Source organism: Labrus mixtus, chromosome 9 (genome assembly GCF_963584025.1).
Source record: "Labrus mixtus chromosome 9, fLabMix1.1, whole genome shotgun sequence".
Classification (NCBI taxonomy): domain Eukaryota; kingdom Metazoa; phylum Chordata; class Actinopteri; order Labriformes; family Labridae; genus Labrus; species Labrus mixtus.
Window position 1 is genome coordinate 3,243,680 of NC_083620.1, and position 25,023 is coordinate 3,268,702.

At 41.2% G+C, this 25,023-nt stretch overlaps 1 protein-coding gene across 2 annotated transcripts in view; it reads left to right on the top strand.

Moving 5' to 3' along the window:
* Positions 1–2,539: 2,539 nt before the first annotated feature.
* The window catches only part of LOC132980058 (RNA-binding protein Musashi homolog 2-like), a 58,585-nt gene continuing 36,101 nt past the window's right edge, over positions 2,540–25,023 (top strand). For both annotated transcript variants that reach the window (XM_061045960.1, XM_061045959.1), the window contains exons 1-7: positions 2,540–2,735; positions 3,529–3,569; positions 3,740–3,821; positions 4,241–4,325; positions 4,984–5,025; positions 9,175–9,267; positions 14,678–14,726. In XM_061045960.1, coding sequence (XP_060901943.1) covers positions 2,674–2,735; positions 3,529–3,569; positions 3,740–3,821; positions 4,241–4,325; positions 4,984–5,025; positions 9,175–9,267; positions 14,678–14,726 — 454 coding nt within the window. In that variant the 5' untranslated portion in view covers positions 2,540–2,673. The remainder of the gene's footprint in view (positions 2,736–3,528; positions 3,570–3,739; positions 3,822–4,240; positions 4,326–4,983; positions 5,026–9,174; positions 9,268–14,677; positions 14,727–25,023) is intronic.

Genomic DNA, 25,023 nt, shown 5'->3' on the forward strand with positions numbered 1-25,023 from the left:
CACCCTGACTTCACACTGAAAATGTACAAGGAGGCTGGCTGAAAGAAGTCTGAGTCAAGTCAGGGTGAAAACTACCGCTGTTTGCGTTCACATATCCAGCTCCCCTTGAAAAAAGTTTTCAATTGTTTTTTTTTTTTTTAAATGTGAAAACATCACAAACCATCATATCATCATGTGCAGTATGCTCCATATGTGGTAACAAACAGTAGCCTAATGATATGTGCTAATATAAGTTTATTGTAAAGGGTGGGACAGTGCTTTGTAATTAGGCTAAATGAAATGTATAAATATCACAGTTTGATGTCTAATTTAGTGTTTTGATCAGCTGACTGGTCACCTCGATCAGTAATCCTGATCTCTCATCTCGTGTTTGGAAATGATGAAGTCACATCATCATGCAAACTGTTTACAGTCTGCTAATGTTAGCTGACGGAGGGTAAAACAGATTTAATATACACAGTATGTCCTTTATAGCCCTGATCGGCAAAAGGTGCTATGACACACTCTGTCCTGCAGGTGGAGCGCTAAGCTTGTAGTGCAGTGTGTCCTGTCACTGCTCTCAATAACCAACAATGTACAGTGTTTAAAGGCAATTCAGCTTAAAGATGTACACTTTTGATCACCATGGCAACAGATAAATAGAGAAATATGAGTGCTCTGTAACAAACATTAAATCTCCTGTCTGGTTCAGATTAATAAACGTGTTTTTCTTTCTAAAGAGTTGTGTTAATTTAACCAGACTGTCTCCAGGCTCGTCCACACAGGACACCCGAACTCACACAACGAGTTTGAATAAAAGCTCAGGTGTTTTATTTGACATCATGGTTGTCACGATATCAGAATTCTAAACTTTGATATGAGTCAGACAAAATGCAGGAAAACTCCTGCACACTGTCTAAATGTACAAATACGTTGGCAACATCTTCTGATTGCCAAGTCCCTCCATTTATGGTATAAACCCATTTATTATCCATCTGACTTATCACTAATAATCCAGTTGATAATCAGCATGTCTCTGCTGATTATCAAACATTTGTCTGTCTGTCTCTGTTCCATGCCTGCAGATTTACTGTTACAAATTTCAGACTTCACCTGTTCTCCATCACCTGACTCCACCATCAGCTCACCTGTTTCCACTTCAGTATTTTAACCAACTTTCATTCAGCACCTGTCTGTTCCTCTTAGAACATAGATCTGTGTCTGTGTTTGGGTCCTACCTCTGTTCTGCAAAACCAACACTGACAGCCAACCTGCAGCTCAACTGCAAGAAAGAGACCAAAGACAATGAAATGTGGTAACAGTAATGTTTTATAAAGGTAGACGTTTAGTGTACAGCCAAATCTGGAAGGCTCTGAATAATAAACTGGACATCACCTGTAACCCAGACAGTCTGACAACTGGAGTTCTCCTGTGTTTTTATGAAACCATCTTATGAGTATGTTTAAGCTCCTCCTGACTCCGTCCTTAATATAGCTGTTTACCATACAGTGAGTGTTCAGGTGTAACACATTATTAGATCAAATCTCTGTTTTCTCCAGAGTTACTTCACAATCTTGAGCTGAGAATCCTTGCAAAAATACGACTCTTGTACCAATGCACCGTGCAGAGTAGGAATGTTTGTGGCTTAAGGATGTTGTTGTTTAGTGTTTAGGTGGCATCACTTTTTTCTTTATTTGTTTCTGTTTGATTTTGTGCAATTAAGATAGCGCTCTCCCTCGTTTTATGGCAGCAACTTTGGGTCAAAAATATGGTGCCTAAAAGTTAATACTGTTTATTTGTAAAATTAAGACATTGTGTTGGAGTTTCCCTGGATTATGAAGCCTACTAACTTTTCTCTTATTATTAGTATTTTGTACTGTTATCTATGAGTAACAGCTACTTATGCACATGGACCATCCATACCACTTTTTTATCCTGGCTATGTATTGTGGGCTCATGTTTTTTGTATGGGTGGGATATGTTGTATATATGTGTTGTGTTGTGTGTTTGTATGTATGCTGGCTGCTGGAACACCTACATTTCCTGCTGGGATGAATAAAGTATATCTTATCTTATCTTTTATCTTTTATCTTACATATCAATCTTTTAAAATACAATTAGACCTATCTTTTTAATGCTTCAGTACTTTCTAATACCATCCATCATTTAAATAATGTAGATTGTATGATTTGTATCAAAGGGGTGTATCCAAAAGTATTGAAAGAGTATAATGTTGACGACCTAAATTTAAATCTTATAATGGGTCATTTGTGTAATGAATGTGTGGTTATAATAACATCTCAGGGTTGACTGAGGCTGTGGTGGAGGTGTCCATATCTGACCCTGACATCCTGGACACGCCTCTGGACACTCCTGCAGCACAGGTGAACTCATTTTTTTTAAATGTAAGCCTGTTTTATTTAAAGGTGTGCTCGGCTCTTTCAATGATTATTATTTCAGACAGGTAACCCATCATATCTCTACATGTCGTGTCAGTGCATCTGATTGTTGACCGTTTACAGGGGGCAGGGCCTGAAGAATTACGTCACACAGTCGGTCAGTGACGTAGGAGGAGGGACCGCAGACCGGACTGATCCCACGTGTGACGGAGCGCCGTCTACCGAAGCCCGGCTCCATCCTCCGACTCCTCCGTCCGCGAGTGTCCGTCAGTCAGCGCTTGCAGCCCGGGCAGACATGGAGGGAGACCGGGGCCAGTCCTCGCCTGGAAGCCCGAACGATCCGCACCAAGACCCGGGGTAAGGTGACCGTCTGTCGGTGTGATTTCACTGCTGCGTCTCACCCCAGCTGTTCTTTAAGAAACTGTTTGACTTAACTCTGCCTTCATGGTCCGGTCAGCGGCTCATGTTGAAAATGTAAAATCAGATCTACCTTTAGCGGTATACGGCCCCGATGTGAGCTGTTACTGCGCGGGTCGAAGGACGCACCAAACCTCGTTTAGAAATCTCCCGTTTTAATACTACCATACCTGTGGCTTTACACACACGAGTTAAAAAAATGTGATTTTCTCATTTAACGTAATTTAACTTGTTCTTTTATGATCGGCATGTTGGTAACTGGGTTAGCGTGAAGTTTTTTCAATTAAACATATAAATAGGAGTTGGTATGCTGCTTCTTAGTAACTACTCACTGACAGTGAAGATGCAGCCTACATTGTCTAACCTGACCCAGATTTAAAGTTGAACTAAGCAATTATTAACGCAGCACAGTGTATGAAATGCATGCCGAATTCAACACCATTTCCAGACAAAACCTCTGCACTCTGCAGTTTTGTTCCATCCGTCATTGTTGACTTCTTATAAGAAAAAAGAGTTTACACTGCATGTTTTGAATGAAGGCTGGCGGGATTCCTCAAAAGCGGACAGAAGGGCTGCTGCTGCCTGATCGGCTTCGGGATCTGAGCTGTCGTTTCTTCTGACTCATATTGTCCCTACATTTTAAACTTCTCTGCAGACAGAAAATAATTCAGCCCGACGTAAGAATTTTCCATAATAATCTGGACTAACTTCTTGGTTTTTCTTCTTCCTAAAGGAAAATGTTCATTGGTGGGCTCAGCTGGCAAACTTCACCAGGTAAGAACACACTCTCTCTTTCTCTCTCTCTCTCTCTCTCTCTCTCTCTTTCTTTGTGTTAAGCAGTGCATGAGTCCTCCATTAGACATCTGTGTATCACTCTGACATTCACTGTTGACTGTTTTCTGAATTAAAACTCACTATATAATGGTGTCATTGTTTCTCAACAGACAGCCTTCGAGATTATTTCAGTAAATTTGGTGAAATCAGAGAATGTATGGTGATGAGAGACCCGACCACTAAACGCTCCAGGTAATTATCACATCAACATTCACACCTGTAGAAAAGAATGTGAGCTTGTGTCCTGCAGTGTAATAACTCCCTGCAGACATTAAAGTGTGTTTGTTGTGAATGAAAAGATAATGCAGCCTGACATTGACCTCAGAGCTGAGGAGAAAAATCCCACTGCTTTAACTCCCCTCCTTTATTACCTTTTCATGCCTTTTTAAAAGGATTTCATAATGCAACATATGACAGTAAACAGCCGTTTAAACAACTTTAAAGAATCACATTGATTGTCTGAATGAAATTCTTGAATACAATTCTGTCATAAAAAATGTGCAAGAGTGCAACAAGGAAAGAAGTATGGATGCAGACGTGCAGTAAAGTGTCTGTCTGTTTTGTGAAAATGACAAACTTGATGTAATAAATGTTGTTTTGTGTGTCTGCAGGGGTTTTGGCTTCGTCTCGTTTTCAGACGTCACCAGCGTAGATAAAGTGTTAGCACAGAGGCAGCACCACTTAGACTCTAAAGTGGTACGTTCACCTTTTTTATTCTGATTACATGACACACCCTGACATGATTTATCTGTCCTGTGACACCTCTGTATGAACACCTGTGGGAGCAAAGCATGCTGGGAGCACTGACTTCATACAGCAGTTTGAGTTTTTTAATCTGTTCTGGCTCAAAGATCTCAGAGTGTGACGGGGGCTGATGGAGTTTGTGTTTTTGGGATCAGTTTTTTATTTTCGCTGTGGTTCGTCCGAGCTGGAATACATCAGATCTGTGATACTTGAAGTTAAAGGTGCTTTCACACCTGGATCATTCGGAGGAGTAGTTCTTTTTTTTCATTTTACCAGGAAAGTTTACGACAAACAATGAGCAGCAACGCATACCAACATAATACAAGATGCATCAGAGAGACACTGGTGGTTAATCTGAAGCTGTGTTTTTTAGTGTGGGGGTTTTCTGGTTTAAATCACCAAAAACTAAATTCATATCAAAATGATTCTGCTTTGAAAATCCACTTTTATTTCTATCCAGGATCTCACTTCTGTCTCAGTTTTTCAAATGCTTACTTTAGCCTGTCCTCTCTCTAATCTCTCTCTCTCTCTATCCATCTCTCTCTCTCTCTCTCTCTCTCTCTCTCTCTCTCTCTCTCTCTCTCTCTCTCTCTCTCTCTCTCTCGTGCAGATCGATCCTAAAGTTGCCTTCCCCAGACGAGCTCAGCCAAAGGTAAGATGAGTTCTGGTGTGATTGATCTGTTATATCTCTGCTGTCTGAATGAGGGGATGTGGTGGGTTTGGTTGTGTCCATGTCCATACATGTTGACTGATTAAAGATAAACAAAATAAAGAAGAAGATGGAGAGTTTTAATTCAGAGAAGCTGTGGCTTACAGTAAGTTTGTTTAACACTCGACCAGTTAGTGTAATTGATGCTTTTTGTCTCTTTGGTATCTAATTAAGATACTGAAACTGTCAGAGCTCTCTCTCATCTGGTTGTCTTCCTGCTTCTTTTTGAATGAAACTTTATTTAAATCAGAACTGCTGTTTGAGCACATTATTAGTGACGGTTTTGTTTTGTATTCAGAACGTGTGTGTGTGTGTGTGTGTGTGTGTGTGTGTGTGTGTGTGTGTGTGTGTGTGTGTGTGTGTGTGTGTGTGTGTGTGTGTGTGTGTGTGTGTGTGTGTGTGTGTGTGTGTGTGTGTGTGTGTGTGTGTGTGTGTGTGTGTGTGTGTGTGTGTGTGTGTGTGTGTGTGTGTGTGTGTGTGTGTGTGTGTGTGTGTGTGTGTGTGTGTGTGTGTGTGTGTGTGTGTGTGTGTGTGTGTGTGTGTGTGTGTGTGTGTGTGTGTGTGTGTGTGTGTGTGTGTGTGTGTGTGTAACATAAAACAGACACAAGGCACTAGGTGTTAGTAAAGCTGCAGAGCCTGAAGGTTAAACTGACCTGCAGTCAGCTAATTATTCAGAACAAAGATTAGTGCAGGAAACACATTTTCATTCATAGACACACTGCTGTGTGTGTGTGTGTGTGTGTGTGTCTTATTCATTCATCAAAGGCTTTAAACATCTAACATAGTGATAACTATCACAGCTCCTAATAGATTCATTTACTCTCATAATCAAAGAGTTTAAGGATCAACCAGTTTGTTTAACATTCATTACTAGTTTGATCATTGATTAAAGATAGAGTCAGTAGCTTTTTCCTAAAAAATACATTTTACAATCTTATAAAAAAGTAATGCGACCAAATCATCACTCATGGTCCTCCGTACATGTGTGGTGGTGTCCTCTGCCTGGATTTTGATCTTTTGGTTTATTTTGGTTGACATGTGACATTTCTGGGTGTGGAGCTGGTGTGTTTGTCCCAGCCAATGACAGCCCACAGTTGAGTTAAAGAGTGGACATAATTCAACAATTGGACATGATACAAATCAGTGAATAAGACAGACGTCGATGTAGCGACAAAGAGGAGAAAATATTATCAAAGTGAGGCAAAATGCAGACAAAGCTTGTTCCATATCGAGCATGAACCTTGTGTTGGCTTTCACCCGGGGACGCAGATTTGGTCTGCTTTCTGTTGGACAGGGAGGTGCCAAACACCTGCAGGTTAGCTTGTGCTAACCTGCAGTGTAGGTATGAGCAGTAAATGTACATACTACGTCCTGCAGTGAGTGAACGCTTCTGGGGACGATGAGCCCAGGAGGAGTGGCCCAGTTTGAATGTTGTGTTGACAAGCTGCATGAACAATGACTCTACCTTTGATCTGTTTCTGTATTTTTTAGGATATAAAGTTAAAATGTCTGATTCCTGTTCTGTTTTCTGGTTTCTTTCCTCTCTGAGAGTAAGCTGAATCTTTTTTTTTTTGCATTCAAAGAGGTCATCTTGGTCTTTGAGAAACACTAATCCACACTTTCCACCAGTTTATTATCCTTTATTGATCAAACAACTAATCGATCTACCTCGATAATAAATTGACAGTCATCTTGAAAACAGCTGTGACTGCAGGTTTCACAGACTGTCTGTCAGAGCTTCTCTGAGACTCAACGTCTTTATTCACATGTCTTTATCCTGGAGATCCTCAAATGATCTGCTGAAAGGATGAAGTGAGGAGGAGGAGGAGGAACAGAGAGGACTGAGGGAGGAACAGGAACACACTGAATGAAGAAAATCTGAAGGACTGCCGGCAGATTTTAGTTGATAACTGTTCATTGAATGTAATGATCCGTATCAGAGCAGAAATCTGCAAACAAAGAAACAGACACAGTGAAAAGACTGAACACTGAAGCAGAAACAGATGGTTTCTTTAATGTTCTGCATATTTAAATAAGTCTCTCTGAAGCGACTGAAGGATCAAGTGTTGTATTGCTCTCTTGTTAGTTGTTGGGTACAACTTTTCAAATCTGAAAAAAACATTTGATATACTTCTTATATGAGATGAGTCTGTGTTTGTTGGTCAGGAATAATGAAGGATTTGTTTATGTTTCCAGGAGGGTTCTTGATTAGCTCTGATGTGATTCAGTTTGTGACAATACCAAAAATACAACATGTATGATTCTAGTCAAAATCAAATGATATTGATATTTGGGTGTTACCATGGTAACAATATAAAAGTCATAGGCACCCAGTATTGGGTAGGGCTGCATGAGAAATAAATCGAGTAATAAATCAAGTGTTCGTTGATATAGTACACGAGTAAAAACATATTTAATCATTTTTATTAATTAATATTATTATTATTTTATATTTATAGTTTTTATTTCACTTCACATTTTTTCATTAATGGTGTTTAATAATCATGATCTCAGTATCAATCAGAATACTGGTGATTCAGATTTTTTCTATAATCCAGCAGCCTTGATAACAGATCATTTAATGTCTCTATTCAACAGAAATCACAAGCACAAATAAACTGTCTAAACTGCACAAATATGTTGTTGATGTTTTTTTTTACATGTTGCCACATTGCTTTTGTGCAGTTTAGACAAGGCTGTTGGAAGTATCAGACATTTGAACAAGCTTACATACAACTTACACTACAAACCTGTGATGAAACAACATGCCTCCCACCTGTCACTGCTTGATACCATCTCTGGCCACGTGTCCACCTACGGTTATTATCCGGGCAGGAAAACGCTGGTTGTCCAATCAGGGGCGTTTGCACAAAGTGTTTGCTGAGAAGCAAAGCGCTGCACGTCCGTCTTGTCTCTATGACAACAGTCTGTTGACAAAGGCCGCTGTATGACCGTCACTGCTCCGTTACTTTTGACTTTACATTGTGTTGAAATCTTTTTCTCCTGATCAGAAGAGGATGTGGGTACAAGACACGATCTGTAGGTGATAAAAAACTACAGGGAATATCATTTTGAAAACAGCACCGGTGACGTCTACAGCACGTTTCTGAAAAGTAGCAGCTGCACAAAGAAACAGAGTAGTGCTCGGAAAAAAGACGCTGGGCTCTGCGCTTTTTCTCCAGACGGCCGCCTGATGCTGCAAACGCTCTCTTCTCATTGGAAACAATTGAAAAAAAGACGCTGCCGCTCCACGCTAGGTGGAAACAGGGCCTATAAATCTCTGTACAGATATTCTTTGAGAAATCTCAAGGGCCCTGTTGTTTAATTTAACAGTATTCAATCCTTAAATCAGGTTGTTCACAAGGAAAACAGAATTACATTTTCTCGGGTAGTCGGGTAGTTTTAATCCCGATCAAACCTCCAGTTTGAGTTGTTTAAACCTTAACGTAGGATTTTGAAGACTTTGGTCTAAAACATCAGGAGCATACAGCAGAGGGCTGATTCAGACTGGAGTAGCCTACAGAGCAAATATGTAGAAAAGCTGTTCAAATGTTCAAACAAAACATTTGACCAAGAAAGCTGCTATTTTAAGATATTTTATAAATTGATTTATTTGCACAGGAATGATGTTTCATTTTTCATTTTAATGAAAAGTCGATAAAGAACACATTATAGAGTTGTAAAACTCCTAAAAATATTTAATTACAACGTATCATTATCAAACATTTGATATTGTATTCAAAGTAGCTAAGATAACTCTTAGTTTGTGTGGATATTGGCGTCCCCAGTGGGCAAATGATCTCCTTAAGTAATCTTGATTTAGTAGTCTTAAAGAGTCTGTGTTTGGGGCGCTGGTGGGCAAGCAGTTAATGTACAGAGGCCCAACCTGATATCTGACTCCACTATCCGGTCTCTCCAAGCTGAGCTGGATAACCTGATCCTTGGTAGAAGAAAAGGATTAACAGATCCAGTTCATTTTTATCTGGAGTAAACCTTTTGAACAACAAGGCCCTGATTTAAGCTGTTCTCTTTCTCTATCTCTCTCCCTCTCTCTCTCTCTCTCTCTCTCTCTCTCTCTCTCTGTCTCTCCAGATGGTGACGAGAACAAAGAAGATGTTTGTTGGGGGACTATCTTCAAGCACAGTGATAGAGGATGTGAAGGTGTACTTTGAACAGTTTGGAAAGGTAAGTGTGTGTGTGTGATCATTCAGAGCAGTGTGATGTCTTATGTGCTGCTGGTGGTTCTGCTGTTAGTTCGACTTATTGTTTCAGCTCTGAGCGTGAACTCAGACAGGATCACAGATTCTGATGGAGGTGTAATGTTTGTACTTCCTGTATGAACTATTTTCAGTCTATTATACTAAAGTTGGTGTTGTTGAATGAACTGATAGAACTTTTGTCTGTCATGATGATGTCAGTCTTGTTGGTTCAGTAAGTGTTATGCTGCCATGAGTTTAGTTAAGTTTTTTGACACTTAAAATCCAAACTTTTAAAAAAAGTTGCATATAAATCAAAGTGCCAAAATCATAGCTATGACTAAGATAAAAAAAACCTTTTACGATTTGTGCATGACTCCTGTCATTTCAAGTTTTAAAGTACAATACTACGTTCTTTCATTTTTAAACTGAAAGCACCTCTCTGTTGTTTCTCTTGTTTTTTAATAATGTGGATTATTTTGGTTACACTTGACTGAGTCCACTTGAATTTGCAAGAATTTGATTTACATTTGCAAACTACTCAAGCACCACAGACTCTGTATTAAACGGACGAGTGGAATAACACAGTGTGGCTCATTTCATTGAGCCGCCGTCTGAAGCTTCTTTATCAAAGACGCGGTACGGGCACAAGTTTGTGATCTTCTAAGCTTGTGTTGTTTGGGACTGCACACACTGGCTCTGTGTAGCGAGTCCAGCTGTTGTTGCTAGCTGCTTTATATGCACACTTGTTTTCAGCAAAGCTTGCACATTGCACGACTCGTGTCCAACTCCAGGCTCCGTGCTGATTGTCAAAATCCTAAATGGTCCCATGATCCCTGCTTTCAGTTTCACTCACTTTGCATAGAGTTTCTCAACCATAAGTTTTTGTTTTGTTTTGATTTGGAACATGTGTTGCATCATGTGGTTTAGCTTTCACTGCCACCTATTGGTTTTATTGTGAACTGCACCATAGGGAATGCCATCACAGATTTGCAGCTGTATCGATACTGTCAAATCTGCATCGGAGCACATGTTGGCAAGGAGCACAGGGCAATATATCGCCATATCGGCACAGGCCTCACACACACACACACACACACACACACACACACACACACACACACACACACACTGACATCATTTCATCTCTCTCTCTCTGACGTCGCCGCCGTAGAGCTTCCTCTCTCTGGACTGAGCCAGATAAGCAGGTAATTCATCATCTCAGTGAAGGGTTCACGCACACACACACACACACACACACACACACTCTCACACATACACACAAACACTCTTATCAGCTCTTCAGGAGGACCGTGGTGAGCTCATGCGGGGTCTGCCTGAAAATGGCCTCCATATCACCATGACAACATTCAAATGATCCCCTGTATGACAAGAGACAAATTCATATATTTCCCATCATCCCTCTGTGCGCGGAGCCCTCAGTTTATGCTCGTATCATTGTTCAGGAGAAAGAGCGGTTTAACGGAGCGCTGTGCTGTGAGGGGGGTCTTTATAAATGTAAATTACCCACAATGCCTTTCTGCAGCAGAACAATGAGGAGCAACAGACGGAGAGTCTGTGTGAAGAGATACAGCTTCACTTCTTTTCTTTACTTTGCGTTCTTTATTTACTGCAGGAACATTACAATCAGACAGACTGTGACTCATCAGACAGATTCATCAAAGCATCCCGGCATTTATGGAGTCAGGTCTGAAGAGAGAACCGTGGGGATGAAGAGGAGGATTATGATTGGAACAAGAGAAACTGAGGGGAGGAGTTTTTTTTTTCTTTGAGAGTAAAAATAAATCCTCAGAAGAAACGATTGTTGGACAGGTTTTAGTTAGTTTTAGGAGCACACAGAGTTTGAGAAAGAGGAGATCTTCCTGCAGCATCATTCACAAAGACTTGTTTATTTGACTCAGGTGATGGAATCGATGATCAGGTGTGAGATCAGTCATTAGAGACCGTCTCCACCAATCAGCTGCAGGTGTAAAAACACTTAATACCATTATAAAAACTGAAACTGTGTCCCATCAATCAATTAAAACCAGCCTCATGTTCTGACACAAAACTCAAGGATTTAAAGAGACAGATCGCTCATCTTTCAAGAGTTTGACCTTCAGACTCCTCTGTGAAAGTCACCGAGCATGAACAGAAAACATCCGGCGTCCACAGAGTACCTTCAGCTAGACGCTGCAGTGACCTCATGGCCGACAGGAATGAGACACAAACTATCAAACATATCAGATTTCAACTGTTAACATGCAGTTCCTGTGAATTCTATATACTTGACTCTATATCCTTTCTTCACATCACACACACACACATCCATCACACACATATGGTCCCACAGTGATTCAATCCTTTGACTCAGTGTTGAGATTCTCTTGAAGTCCCTGAGCTTCATCGAACATGGTCAAACCACAACATTTAAAAAAAAAAAAAAATGTTTTAAAGATGCACAGACAGAGCTGACAAATCATGCATTCAGTGGTTTTATACATCAGCATCATGATGTATTTATTTCAGCATCCTGTAGACCTTTTTATTGTCATTAAATCTCTGTAACATCTGCTCCTTTTGGGTTCATCGTGGTGTAAACTTAAAACAGAACACACATGTCATATGAGCTGAAATACTTGAAGGTTTCTGCATGTTTTATGCACAAGTTGGTGAAGATGTCACCCCTGCAGAGAGCTAAATTCAGGCTTAATGTGTGTGTTATTGATGATGAGGAGTGGCACCTGCTGCTCTTCATCATAGAGCTGATGATGATTGACAGCTCAGACAGGTACAGACTCTCCCAGAGGGAAACCTGTTCACTACAGAGAGCGTCACAGGGCGGACCTGTGCAGAGAGAGAGAGAGAGAGAGAGACAGAGAGGGAGAGATTTTTAAACTTCAAGATAATCCTCGTAAAAATCAAACAATATCGATACCTATTTGATACCAAAGCAACAAAAGTAGAAGTCCTAGGCAGCCACTGTCGAGCACTTTTCTTGTTTTCCGATTTAAAAAAAATTGCACTGCAGAAATTGCATATAAGTTGTCAACATTTGGATAAAGTTTAACACACTTGGGCCAGCTTCACCCACTTAAGATCATTAAAACAACAGCGACTGTATCATTTTAAAACACATGGTATTGAAAAGTATCCCAAAGTATTGAATCATCTAAACGTTTTCCAACCTGAGTCTCCTCATCTGATCGGTTTGTGTGCCTTTTTTCTGCACCTTACTCTCTGAATCCTTAGCCTCTTGCTGCAGTGAAATCTGTGGAGTCCATCAGATTTCATGGATTTGAGGTGAAACGCCCGAGGTGTTTTCAATGGTCTGTGGAAAAGTTCTGGAGCATTCTGTCAGCAGGTGAAGCTCTTATCAGCACGGCTCATCTCATTTTAAATAAAGGAGGGCTCTAAAGTTCTTCATCTGCTGGAGGAGGCTGTGGATGAAGCAGTCAGCAGAGGGAATGTGAGGTTCAGATAAAGTGTTTCTTAAAGTCTGTTTATCTGCTGCTCTCTTATCTCTCTTCTCTTGAAATCTCCACATGTCGGGTTAATAATCTGTTTGTGTCAGATGATTGCAGTAACACAGTCAGGGGTTCGAGTCAGAAACTCGCTGCAAATACAACTGTGTTCATCTTCAGGGCAGAAACCCTCGATCAGCCAGCTCTCTCTCTTCACACAGCTCGCTCTTAAATCTCCTCCTGTCCGTGTCTCTTTATTATTTCCTCTGTGGCTTCATGTCTCTATCATCATAATAAGTTTACTTTCCGATTTCATGCTCAGGATGAATCAGCTCTTTGGTTCTGAGAGCAGATTTGGTCTGTGTGTGTAACTATAAGATGAATAACTAACTACAGTTTACGCTCTCAGTAAAGCACAATATTGTGTGAATGAAGTTCACCTGTGGATTTTTTAGAAAGGTGTGTTCCTCTCTCCTCTGAGCAGCAGTAAGTGCTTTGGCTCAGTCCTCGATATGTCGGGAGAGAAACTACTTTTGTTTTGAGCTAGCGATCAAGGAGTGACCAAATAAGAAATCAGAGACCTGGGATGTTCTCACAGTGATTCCTCCTGTTTTGCCTAGTGCATGTTATTTTCTCGTCACAGTGTTCCAACATTTCCTTCTGCGTTTTCTAATGACCTGTTTGTGCCTGTGTTTGTTCTCTGATCACACGTGTACTTACTGATTAAACAGGCTCTTATTCTGCATCTTGTCACAGAGTCTTGCAGTTGAGTCCTGACCTTGATTCAGTGCGGAGAGTAAAGTCTGTAACAGAAGTAAAAGCTGGAGATACTTTCTGTTTCACATTGTATTCATGAACACAACCAGCTGCTTCATGAACGTTATTGTCCAGATATTTGACTGTTCTTTCTTTTACCAGGTAGTCTCATTGAGATTTTGGAATCTCTTTTTCAAGAGAGACCTGGGTACATCAGTGGCAAATAAAATAATAAAAACATCGAAGTAACAGACATCAAAAACACAAAGTAGATGCATGGCCAATACACACAACAACATCATACAAACACATTAAAAGTCAAGTACATCATTTATAGAGGATACCTCTAGATGGCCCCAGAGAGCTCAGGCCATATGTAACTACCCAAAGTAAACTCCAGACATGGAGACAGTCGAGGAGGCTACTGTTATGTTCACTCTGAGGCGGACAGAACACGCCGTCTGCACCGTCTGCACGCCCTTTTAATTCCAACATCTTCCTCCGTGCACAGATGAAACGCCTCAGATTTGTTTCCTTTTTTCAGACTGCTAAAACTGAACTGATCCGTCCCAGATATTCTGACACTGACGGACATCTTTGTCTCCAAAACTTTGTCATTATTGTCCCCGCTGCTGTGTTGACTCCGTCACTGCCCTCTGCACTGCCCCCTACTGGTCATGTGTATACTGCAGCTTGAGATCACATCATGTGTTTTTTTTAAGGACGTGCACAGCGGACGCAGGGGAAGACACCAATGTTTTGTGTTAATCAACCTGTGAATAGGATTTGATCCTCTGATCACTGCTTTGTTCTTGAGAATGCTGATTCACTCTCTGGCTTTAAAAGAGACTGAAGGAGAGATGATTTAACGAGCACTGTTCTTATTTCATCAGCTGTGTGTGTGTGTGTGTGTGTGTGTGTGTGTGTGTGTGTGTGTGTGTGTGTGTGTGTGTGTGTGTGTGTGTGTGTGTGTGTGTGTGTGTGTGTGTGTGTGTGTGTGTGTGTGTGTGTGTGTGTGTGTGTGTGTGTGTGTGTGTGTGTGTGTGTGTGTGTGTGTGTGTGTGTGTGTGTGTGTGTGTGTGTGTGTGTGTGTGTGTGTGTGTGTGTGTGTGTGTGTGTGTGTGCGTGCGTGCACATCAGCAGTCTGACATGTCTTTCCTTTTTTGTCTTTTCTCTCAGGTAGAAGACGCCATGCTGATGTTTGACAAAACCACCAACAGACACAGAGGTGAGACAGTCCAAGTTTTGATTGAAAGTCATCACTGTTGATCTGTTCCCTCTGAGTTATATGCAGCATACAAGGATATGCTGCATACACACACACACACACACAGACACACACACAGACACACACACACAGACACACACACACACACACACACACAGACACACACACACACACACACACACACACACACACAGACACAGACAAAAGTTGTAAATGTCCTCGAAAATTGTTCTCCCTGAAGGTCGACTCATCGTTCATCACAGATAACTTTCAGTTAGACACCAATCCATACTGAATCTGTCCCCTTATCATGCTGATTCTCCACACTGTGACACACACACACACACACACACACACACACACACACACACACACACACACTTTATTTAACCTATCTCTCTTTAATTAGCCTCGTTTCCCCTTCGGCTGTTTTGTCCCTCTGACGTGTCGATATGGATCTGCTCTGACGTTCTGCTGATGGGGTGAGGGGGAGGGGGGTGAGGAGGGGATCAGGTGAGGGGGGGACAGGTAAAGAAAAGATGCCCCCCCCCCCACCCCCCCCTGCAGAACGGAAGGTGCAGACTAAAGGATGGAGGTGTGTGTGTGGTCTGATAAGGTTCAGAGAGCTGAGGCTGCAGAGAGACGGAGGAGGCACGATGGTTATCTCCATCCTCCTCCTCCTCCTTCCACACACACACACACACACACACACACTGGACTTTACAAAGACACAGCAGACAGAGAGATTTTGCTCTCAGCAGATTTTAACATAGAGACTGACCAGTTCTTTAAATGTTTGACTTTATGTTTCTTATGATCTGTGTCTGATAGTTTTACATGTTTTTGGTAATAATAAAATAGTTTTGACTCATTTGTCGTTCAAAATCCAGTAATAACTTCCTAAATTTGACCTTTAAAGTCAATACACAGTTCAATTAATGTGTGAAGTGCTTGACTCCTCAGCAGTCTTCTTACTCAAACATCAGTAACGCAGTTCACTGACACACCTCCACCTGTAGACAGAACTCGCTTCATTCCCTCACTTCCATCATGACATGAATGTGAGACGTCGTGGAGGAAGGTGGCACTGGCACTCTGTACTGGAGCTTGTTGTTTAATTGGAGCTGTGTGGTGTTCTCTTTCTTTTCTATGACGTCTGCGTCGTTTTGCTTGATGTTTGCCTTCAGGATCGTCTGGATTTATAAAGACCAGCCGTCAACTGAATACAAAACCCTGGCTGGTCTGACTTGTAACTTTTGTGTTTTTTCCCCTGTTCTTTCAGTTCTCACTTCCTGAGCGTTCTTTGAATTGAACATCATGTTGTTTTTTTGTTGATATTGAACTGAAAACACGTTGGATGGAACTGTATGAACTTTTTTACACCAACAAAGTCTGCCCGTAACCTGGGTGTCATAACTGATTTCATTGGATAACGAGCATCATGTGTGATGATTTAGAACGAATGCTTTGGTCTCTTCCTGGCTGCTGAAATCGATACCGTGGTGATGCCCTCTATTAAATTCAGGATTATTGTGGGCAGAGCCAGAGACATGTGAGCCATGCCCACACAGTCTTGAAAAATGTTGACAAAGAAAAAAGCTATTTTTTTAATAGTCTGAGTAATTCTTTTACAGTGGATTTCTCAGATGATTCTCAGCTTTGATATCATATTTTTTATTTGTGATCATCTCGTCCAATCATCACTCAGCGTTCTCTCTCCTTGTCTGGCCTGAGTTCAGTCCCCAGCTTGATGCTCAGGTTCCCTGAAGGACGCTGCTGATTGGTCCATTAATGTGACTCCAGCTGTGAGTGTGTGTGTGCATTTGTTTGGGTGTGGCTTAATTTTTGTATTTATGTATATTTTTTGTTTATGTGTTTGTTTTTATTTTGTGTATTTGCATGTGTGTGTGTGTGTGTGTGTGCGTGTGTGTGTGTGTGTGTGTGTGTGTGTGCGTGCCTGCGTGCGTGCGTGTGCGTGTGTGTGTGTTGAACTCTGTTATAAAACATCGGTGTGGTAATAACCAGCTGAGACACGTCTGTGTCTCCATCGCTGTCTCTGATTGGCTTGTGTGTTATTGAGAAACTTCAAGTTCTCAGAGTCAAGAGTTACATTGTCTTGCTGCTGATGGATTGTAAAGACACGACCTTGAAAATCTGAATGATTCCTCTTTGTTTGAAAGTGACAGCTCTGTGTAGTTTGTCTGATTCAGGAAACACTCGAGGTAACACTTCAGTATCAGTTGATGATTAACGTTACACATGATAGCCCTGATTCTCTTAGAGCAAGTGGTCTCATTTAAACCTCTTTCACCTGTTTGCTTCATTGAATATTTAGTTATCATAACTGATGAAACAGACAGTCAGGCTGACATGAAGCCCACATTTCAATCATCAATTTTACAGCAGAAAACATCACCAGTAAATCAGCACGGTGTCCATTATTTAAAACTAAACCGTAGTGTGGTGTTATAGGACTTAAGCTTTATATGTGTATCTTTATCTTTCAGGAATTAAACAGATGTTTGGTTTTGTTCAGGTAACAGAATCAATATCTGGAAGTATGAAATGATGTCTGAACAATGTAATCTAAGGATTACATTTATTATACTTAATTACACAGTTCATATTTTTGTTCTCAGTGAAGAGCTGATAGTCCGATGACTGAAAACAAAATCTCTCTCTCTGTGCTCTGAAACAAACCCTCGCTCTCTCATTGGTCGTCTCCTCCAGCTCTGACTCTCTCCTCGTCCTTGAAGACGACCTTGAAGGATATTTCCTCTAACAGGCAGCCGCTGCCTCCTTCACTCTCTCCGAGTATTGATAACCTCCTCTCCAATGAACCTCATTACAGCTGCCAAACACAGCCGCTTGCCTAATGGATCTCCCCGAGGGCCAGTTGATGAACTCACATCTACATCCCTCCTCCGCCGTCTCCTCCGCCCTGCACTCCGCTGAGGGTGGAGGCTTGAAGGGGGTAATTAAAGCAGCGAGTTGTTCCCAGCGTGTCAGGACTCGTGTGTCTGACCGCTGCTGTTTGGCAGGCGGCTGAGCCTCGGGGTGACCTGTTTGTCATCTTATTAACTCGTCCAGAAAGAGAGAGAGTGGCAGATGTATAGATGGAGGTCAACAACAAGTGACAAACAGAGAGACGGCAGATAGGGAAGACTGCAAAGTCAAGATGCTGCGTTCACTTCAAAGGTCAACATTTTCGCGAGGTGTTTCATTAGCATAACGAGGACGTTTTTAATGGATGTATTTTTAAATGCTTTAATGTCTTCATGTTGTGTGTGCAGACTGCAGAGCTGGAGGTTAATGAGAGCCAATCTCCTGAGTTTCAGCTGGAAGGGAAAGAATATAAATGACTGAGAGTTGTGTCAGGAGGAAAAGAAACCACAGCCCGACACAGTTTAAGCTCACAGCATCGACATGTTCCCCCCTTTAAAACTTATGAGACAGCTTTAAGTCTGTGTGAAAAGCTTCTCTAATAAATGTAATCTATGTGGTGCCATCCGGCTTGAGCCCTGTCAAAAAGTCATCTCTGCTCAAACAGACAAAAGAGTATTATTCAGGCATACACTCCTAAACATTCAGTCAGGCTGCCTCTGAAATCTTCCTGGGTTCACTCCCAAGCGGCAACCGGTCTTGAAAAATGGAGCCGATGCGGAAGTGCAAAATCCTGTAGTTCCTCAAGTGTCCACTTGAGGCTGGCTCCAGGATCACCGGATAAAAAAACATTTTTTTCAACAGAATTTAGCATGTTAACAGCTGGTACAAAAAGAAATAGGTCTGATTAGTTATTGTCATCAAGAGCACACACTGTACGGACAGTGATTTTTTTTAAACATCTCCGTTTTGATTTTGAAAACGATACGTGTTATCAATAGTTAGGAGTGTAGCTGACATGATTGACAGGTGGACGCAATGTAACAATTTGTCAAGAGGCTTAAAACCCGCCTCAGCTCCAGCTCTCATCCTGTCATTAGGTTGACTGTAAGTTAGACTGAGACAGCGTTTCCAGCTTAGCGGCTGCTGCTGATGAGCCTCCGGAGCTCCCTGCTGTAACAGATGGCTGACGTCACTCAGGCTTCATATATTAATATTTACAGTCTATTGTTCACACATGTACCTCACAGACTTTTCCTGACGGATCATAGCAAAATAAACATGGCGGACATCCCTTCTATTTTCGGCGGAAAATGCAATATTTTAAGATAGTTTCAAGTGTCGTTTTGATAACCTTTCTGGTGACAAATGTACATTGTATCTTCATAATCTTCATTCAGTTTATGTTTATGATCTTTAGTTTGTTCGTTTCTATGAAGATTCTTTCAGGTCTCGCTAGAAAAACGTTGGGACGTTACGTTTTCTACTGTTGCTCTTAAAACGGGTTACATCAGACCCTAGACATCAAACTAAACTCCTATGCAATAAATAATGATTTCTGTTACATTGTTATGGCTAGGCAAAAGGAAACGTAGGCATGTTACAATTTTAGAGCCCTTATTGTGAAACTACTACGTTTTGCGCTGCAGACCAACGTAGGTATTACACATTTTGACATGAGACTGGGTTGATCATAGGGCGGAGGATCTCAGCCATGACGTAAAAAGAATGACCACAGAACTGGCAGATGAATCACCAGAATCCATCGTATTTAACAATTTTTTGTATGTACATGTATATTTATAAGTCAATTTATTGAACATGTTCAGAAAATACAAATACAAAATAAAAAGGAAAAAACAAAACAAAAAAACAAACTGGATCCTCAGGTTCCATAGCAACAAAGAAATAACTCAAATAATATAGTTCATGTTCAATAGTGATAGTTAAAAACTGTTCTGGTCCTACCCCTTCTTATTTCTGTGCATTATTCACAGAAAAATCAATCAGTGTATGATGTTGGACTTGTTGGCCAAAACAAATTAAGTTTTTAGACAAAACAACAACAAAAATAATGGGAACAGATTAACCAAGACCATCAGCCAAGAAATAACCAAAAAGACAAACAGAAAAACAGAAAGTCACTGCTCAACCCTACATGTGATTGGACATATTCACATTATAGAGAGAGAGAGAGAGAGAGAGAGAGAGTGTGTGTGTGTGTGTGCGTGCGCGCGCGCGTGTGTTCTCCCTGAGCTTTAAATCTGCTCATCAGAGGATATGAGATAATGATGGGTCATGTTAGAAGCCTCCTCTTTATCTCGGAGGTATTTCTCTCGTCATCATGAATCCTCTCATCATGCAGAGCTGACTCTTCTATCTGCTGAGGTTGTGCTGAAGATGAGGTCACCTCTTCCAGATACATTAAACTGTGTTAGAGCTCTTTATCTCAGCAGGATTACAAAGAGCTGATATCAGAGGAGAGACCTGATGAGAGACAGGTCACTGGGAGGAAGGGGGGGGGGGGTGTTGAGGAGAGAGGGGTGTCCACATGAGGGTCTCACATTTGATATCACTTCCTCTTTGGAATTAAAAAAAAAAAATTTGGGTTGGGGATTTTGCGGTGGTCGCCGCTACTGTGGTGGCATCTCAGCGTCTTTTGCTGCCTGCTTACCGTGTCAGCAGCGTTCATCGTTGGATTAATAAAACATCAGACAGCTGCTAATATAGGTACCTTCATTTACATTATTTATATTTTACATATTAGACATCTTCAACAACTACCTGATTACACAATGAAGGAATATTTAAAAAACTCAACCATCTGCCACATAATAATTTATTTAACCAGGAAAGAAAAACTATAACAAGCAGCTAAACATGCAAACTAAAAAAATACATCAGTAGACATTAAATGGCACAAATGACAAATTTGAACAGAAAATGTCCGTCAAGATCATCCACAAACACGTCAGGGAGAACATCTACAGCCAGATGCGTCCGCCTCCAAGTCATTCAACATCCTCTTAAAATCATCCAATGACAGCAGCTCGAGAAGTTTCAGCTCTTTTTGTAACTTGTTCCAAGTAAAGGGAGCACGTAAACGTCTTTTTCCCTGTTTAGTTCTGACTTTTGGATAACTACAGACTTGGTTTATCAGTTTATTTTTAAAGCTTTTTGCCATTCTTGTCCCTGCTGCTGTGCTAACTTTGTCACATCCTCTGACTCACTGACTACACTGCCCCCTACTATTAATGTGTATACATTAACTTGAGACCATGTTGCGTTCTTTTTTGATGACGTGCACAGCCGACGCTCAAAACAGGCGCAGGCGAGGCGAGGCATTCAACATAAAAACGTTTGGTTGAAAGCAAGTTCATCTCCTACCTTAGACGTTCATTTCGAACATCACCCACGCTCTTCTAGCTGATTATTCTACCAGTCACACTGTAAACAGGAAGCAAAAGCAAAAACAGTTCCTTTATTTCATTTTTTTGTGTGGCTGAAACTTAAACATACAGAGCTTTTATTTTGAAGATGCAAAGTTCATTCTTCCTGTTTCCTGCTCCAAAAAAAAAACAGTAAATGTTGTTACTGTGTCGATGTTTAGGAAATATTTATAAATCTAAGAATCATTTTGTTTGTCAAAGCTTAACCTTAAATCCTCCTGAACTTAACAAAATAAAAGTCTTTACCGTGAAGAGAATTGTAAGGAAGCACAGAAAGAGAGTCTTGGCTGGAAGTCCTTTTGATGGCCCTTTTTGCGTTGCCAGTGCCCACAACCTCTGTTTCAGAGCGCTTCTCACCAGCGCTCATTGTTGCTAGGTTACGAAAGTTAGCTTCTGATCCCCTCTATTAGGTGTTCGGTGTGCTTTATAGCTAGTGTGCTTAGTATTTGCTTTGATTCCAGGACTTATATAAAACAGGTAAACAATGTGAAGGAGTCTTGTCCTGGCATCAGCAGGAGCTCTACACCTGGAAATTGTTCCATTGAAAAAAACGAGTCGGGCTAGCGCTCCTCCGCCATTGTTGTTGACAAAGCTGATATCAGAAGTCCTGCCCCCTCTTGATTTTGATTGGTCAGTGAGGGAGAAGTGACATTGACGAGCATGGCGCTGTCCTAAAAGTGGAACTGTTTACAACTGAGAGCGCTGTGAACGCATCGACCAAAAAAACAAACAGCTGAGCGCTGAAAACACTGAACTTCAATTAATGGTTTTGTATTGAGAACAGGTGCTGCCAGTGCAAATAATTCATTTGTTCAGTTCACTGATGTGTGACATTGAATTGGAGGACTGAGACTCATTGAAATGTTTCAGGAGTACGTTTTGGTTGAAAAACATGATTTTTAAGAGGAAACAGCTTTGCAGAGGCGAGTACTGTCGGCTTATTGTTTGTCTGCAGAAACATGACTTTTAATCTGAACAAGCCTCGGATATTTCTGTTTTTTTGTAACATTTTCTGCCTGTGATATTCTTCTCCTAAGACATTTTCTTGCACACTCTCCTTTTCTGCGTTTCCTGTGAGTTCCCATGCCTCGTCTCCCCCGGTGCAGGATTAACTGGAGCAGTTTAAAGCTCGTTCTCCTGTCACAGATGTTGGCTTTGAGATTCAGATGAGCTCTCTGTTGTAAAAGGACTGAATTTAAAAAGGAGAGGAAATGTAAACCTGAAAAACCCTGAGGAATCAAAGTCTCTTCACTGCTGAATAAAAGTGTAAAAAAAAAAAAAAAAAAAAAGGATTTTTGACCCAGCTCGTTTTTCAGGACAGTTTTTGTTTTTGAACTCTCAGAACACAAAGAACTTCACGAAATGTGCAACTTCAAGACTTAAGGAGGGCGACCAAACACTTCAGGGAGAAACTGTCTGACACCGGCATAAGCTGAGCAATCTCATCTGATTCTGAACCCGAGCTTGTACAGCTGCAGAAAGTGTTTCATTCAGGCGAAGGTTTTGACCGGCCAACCTTACAGGTCAATTCTTTAGAAGACAAGATGAACATAAATCAGGCTGAGAGAGAGAGTCACAAGATGAAGAGTTTCACATGAAGTACTGAATGCTTTTCAAACAAATATCAGCTGGAAATTAATAATTAATATTTTTGATATAAGTTAAAACAGAAGCCATTTTCAGACATAAAGCCCCCCCCATATTTATGTGATAATTATTCTACTACTATTTAATTTGATCATTTAACATGTTGGTGGATGACTGAATGTGCTGTCTGGTCACTTTTTCTGTCAAATTTTTCAAGGCAAAGTTCAAACCAGTAACACTTATTTGTCAACACATCACAAATGAAAATAGAATTGTGTCAGATAAAGATTCAAACTGCAGCAACAAAGAGTTAAACCTGCAGACTGTCAGAGAGATGATTAAAAGCGTTTTTTCACTGCCTTCTCTGATGACTCTAAAACATTCAGTAGATCAATCAGTGGGGTGGCTGTGGCTCAGTGGTAGAGTCGGTCGTCTCTTAACCAGAAGGTCGGGCGTTCAATCAGCTTGTCCTTGGGCAAGACACTTAACCCAATGTTGCTCCCTCTGCTTCGTCGGCTGTGTATGAATGGGATTAGTTACTTCTGATGGTCATTTTACATAGCAGCCTCTACCATCAGTGTGTGAGTATGGGTAGGTGTGAGCTGCGGTGTAAACTCTTTTTGAGTAGTCAGGATAGGCCTGTCCATCAGTCTCTTAATGAGCTGCACCTGGGTCTCCGCAGTCTCCGACAGATAGTTTAGTAGAAACCTGATGTTTAGCTCGCTGCTCCGTTCTTGTGATAGAAGTTTTCCTTCCTGCACACAGACGACAACTCACCACATTATTCTTGTGGTTTAACCTGAGCAGGGAAAATTATGTTGGTATTTCAGAGACAGGAAGCTGACCGCTGAATGATCACCTGTCTGTATTTGATTACCTCGCGCGATGTTCTTTCTCCTAGGATGCTGCTGTGCTGATGTTAACGTAACCTGGCCTGCCTGTTGTCGACTGTTTCACATAAAGTAACGAGTACGGAGTGCTTTTTAAGTACTTGTTACCGTAAATGTTAGTTGCGTAACTTAGTAATGCTTAAAGTCTTTATATGTGATTTTTTGATCCAGCAGATGTCGCCCTTGAGCACCAGCATGAAACCAAAACAACTTGCGGTGCATTGTTGTGTTAGCATGCTAATGCTAGCGATCTTTATCATGCTCGTATCTGCATGTAAATTTACCTGAAATGAGCGTGATCTAGAAACACAGTTAATCAGTGAGTACAGTATGTTATTCTTCTTTTCTCTAGTCCCTCAATTAAACAACTTTTATACATGAGGGGAGGAGTCAGCCGGCCGTCCGGGCGATGTAAACAAAGTGAAGATAGGACTCTGAAAACTCTGAAAACATCACAGACAGTGGGACTCGGGTGTTACACCCATTGTAGACAGTCATGACTCACAGAGTTATTTTCAGAGGATATACTTGATTTCTATTATATTTAAGTGTCAAAAATCACATATAAAGCCTTTAAGTCCCAACACTGGTAACAAGTAGCGGGTGCTTTTGAATGACTGTAATTGTAACCGTGTTATAAAAAAGAAATCAAGTTATTTATGGGTCTTTTTGCCTTCACTGGATAGAGAAGCATGAATTGTTGGGAGGAGAGAGTGGGGGTAGACATTCTGCAAAGGTCCAAGGTCGGATTCAAGCCCACAGATGCTGCAATGAGGACTTTAGCCTAAGGATAGAATATAGAATAGAATAAGGATAGGATAGTATATGGGGCACACAACATAACCGCTATAGGCTATCCAGCGCCCCCAAGTGTCATTGAATTTGAAAAGTATGAATACACTAGTTACCACAAATAGTAGTGGCGTTTCAGTAACACGTTACTAAGTAAGTAAGTAAAACGATATTCCCAACCCTGAAGATGAGTGTAATCAATTGTACATTAGTTTATGTCTCTTTACATCCACATAGCGTGCAGGTAATCAGCCCAGGTCCAGCAGACAGAGATAACAGCGTGCTCAGACTGCAGCGTCAGATTTCTATTAAAGCTGTCTGAGAGCTTCTCCTTCATCTAATTAGAAAATCTCTCCGTCTGTCTGTTGGTTCAGTCTCCCCCTCTGCCTCCCCCTCCTCAGCCTATCGGTCACACGTTGATTTGTTTGAGAAAAGCCTCTCTTGGTTTCGTCCTGACGCGTCTCGAGTAATTAAAGCTCAAATTGTTTTGAGGCGGCTGTAATCACATTAGTGTGAGTTTGCAGGACAGACCGGGAGAGAGGAGGGGAAATAGATTTTTTTTTGTTTCACACCATCAACATGCTGCCACTGCCTGATTTCATGTGTGTGTGAGGGTGCGTGTGTGCTAATGGACATGGAGCTGTCACCCTGCATGCTGCCCCAGATGGTTTTCCATTAGTCTGTCAGATGTGAAGG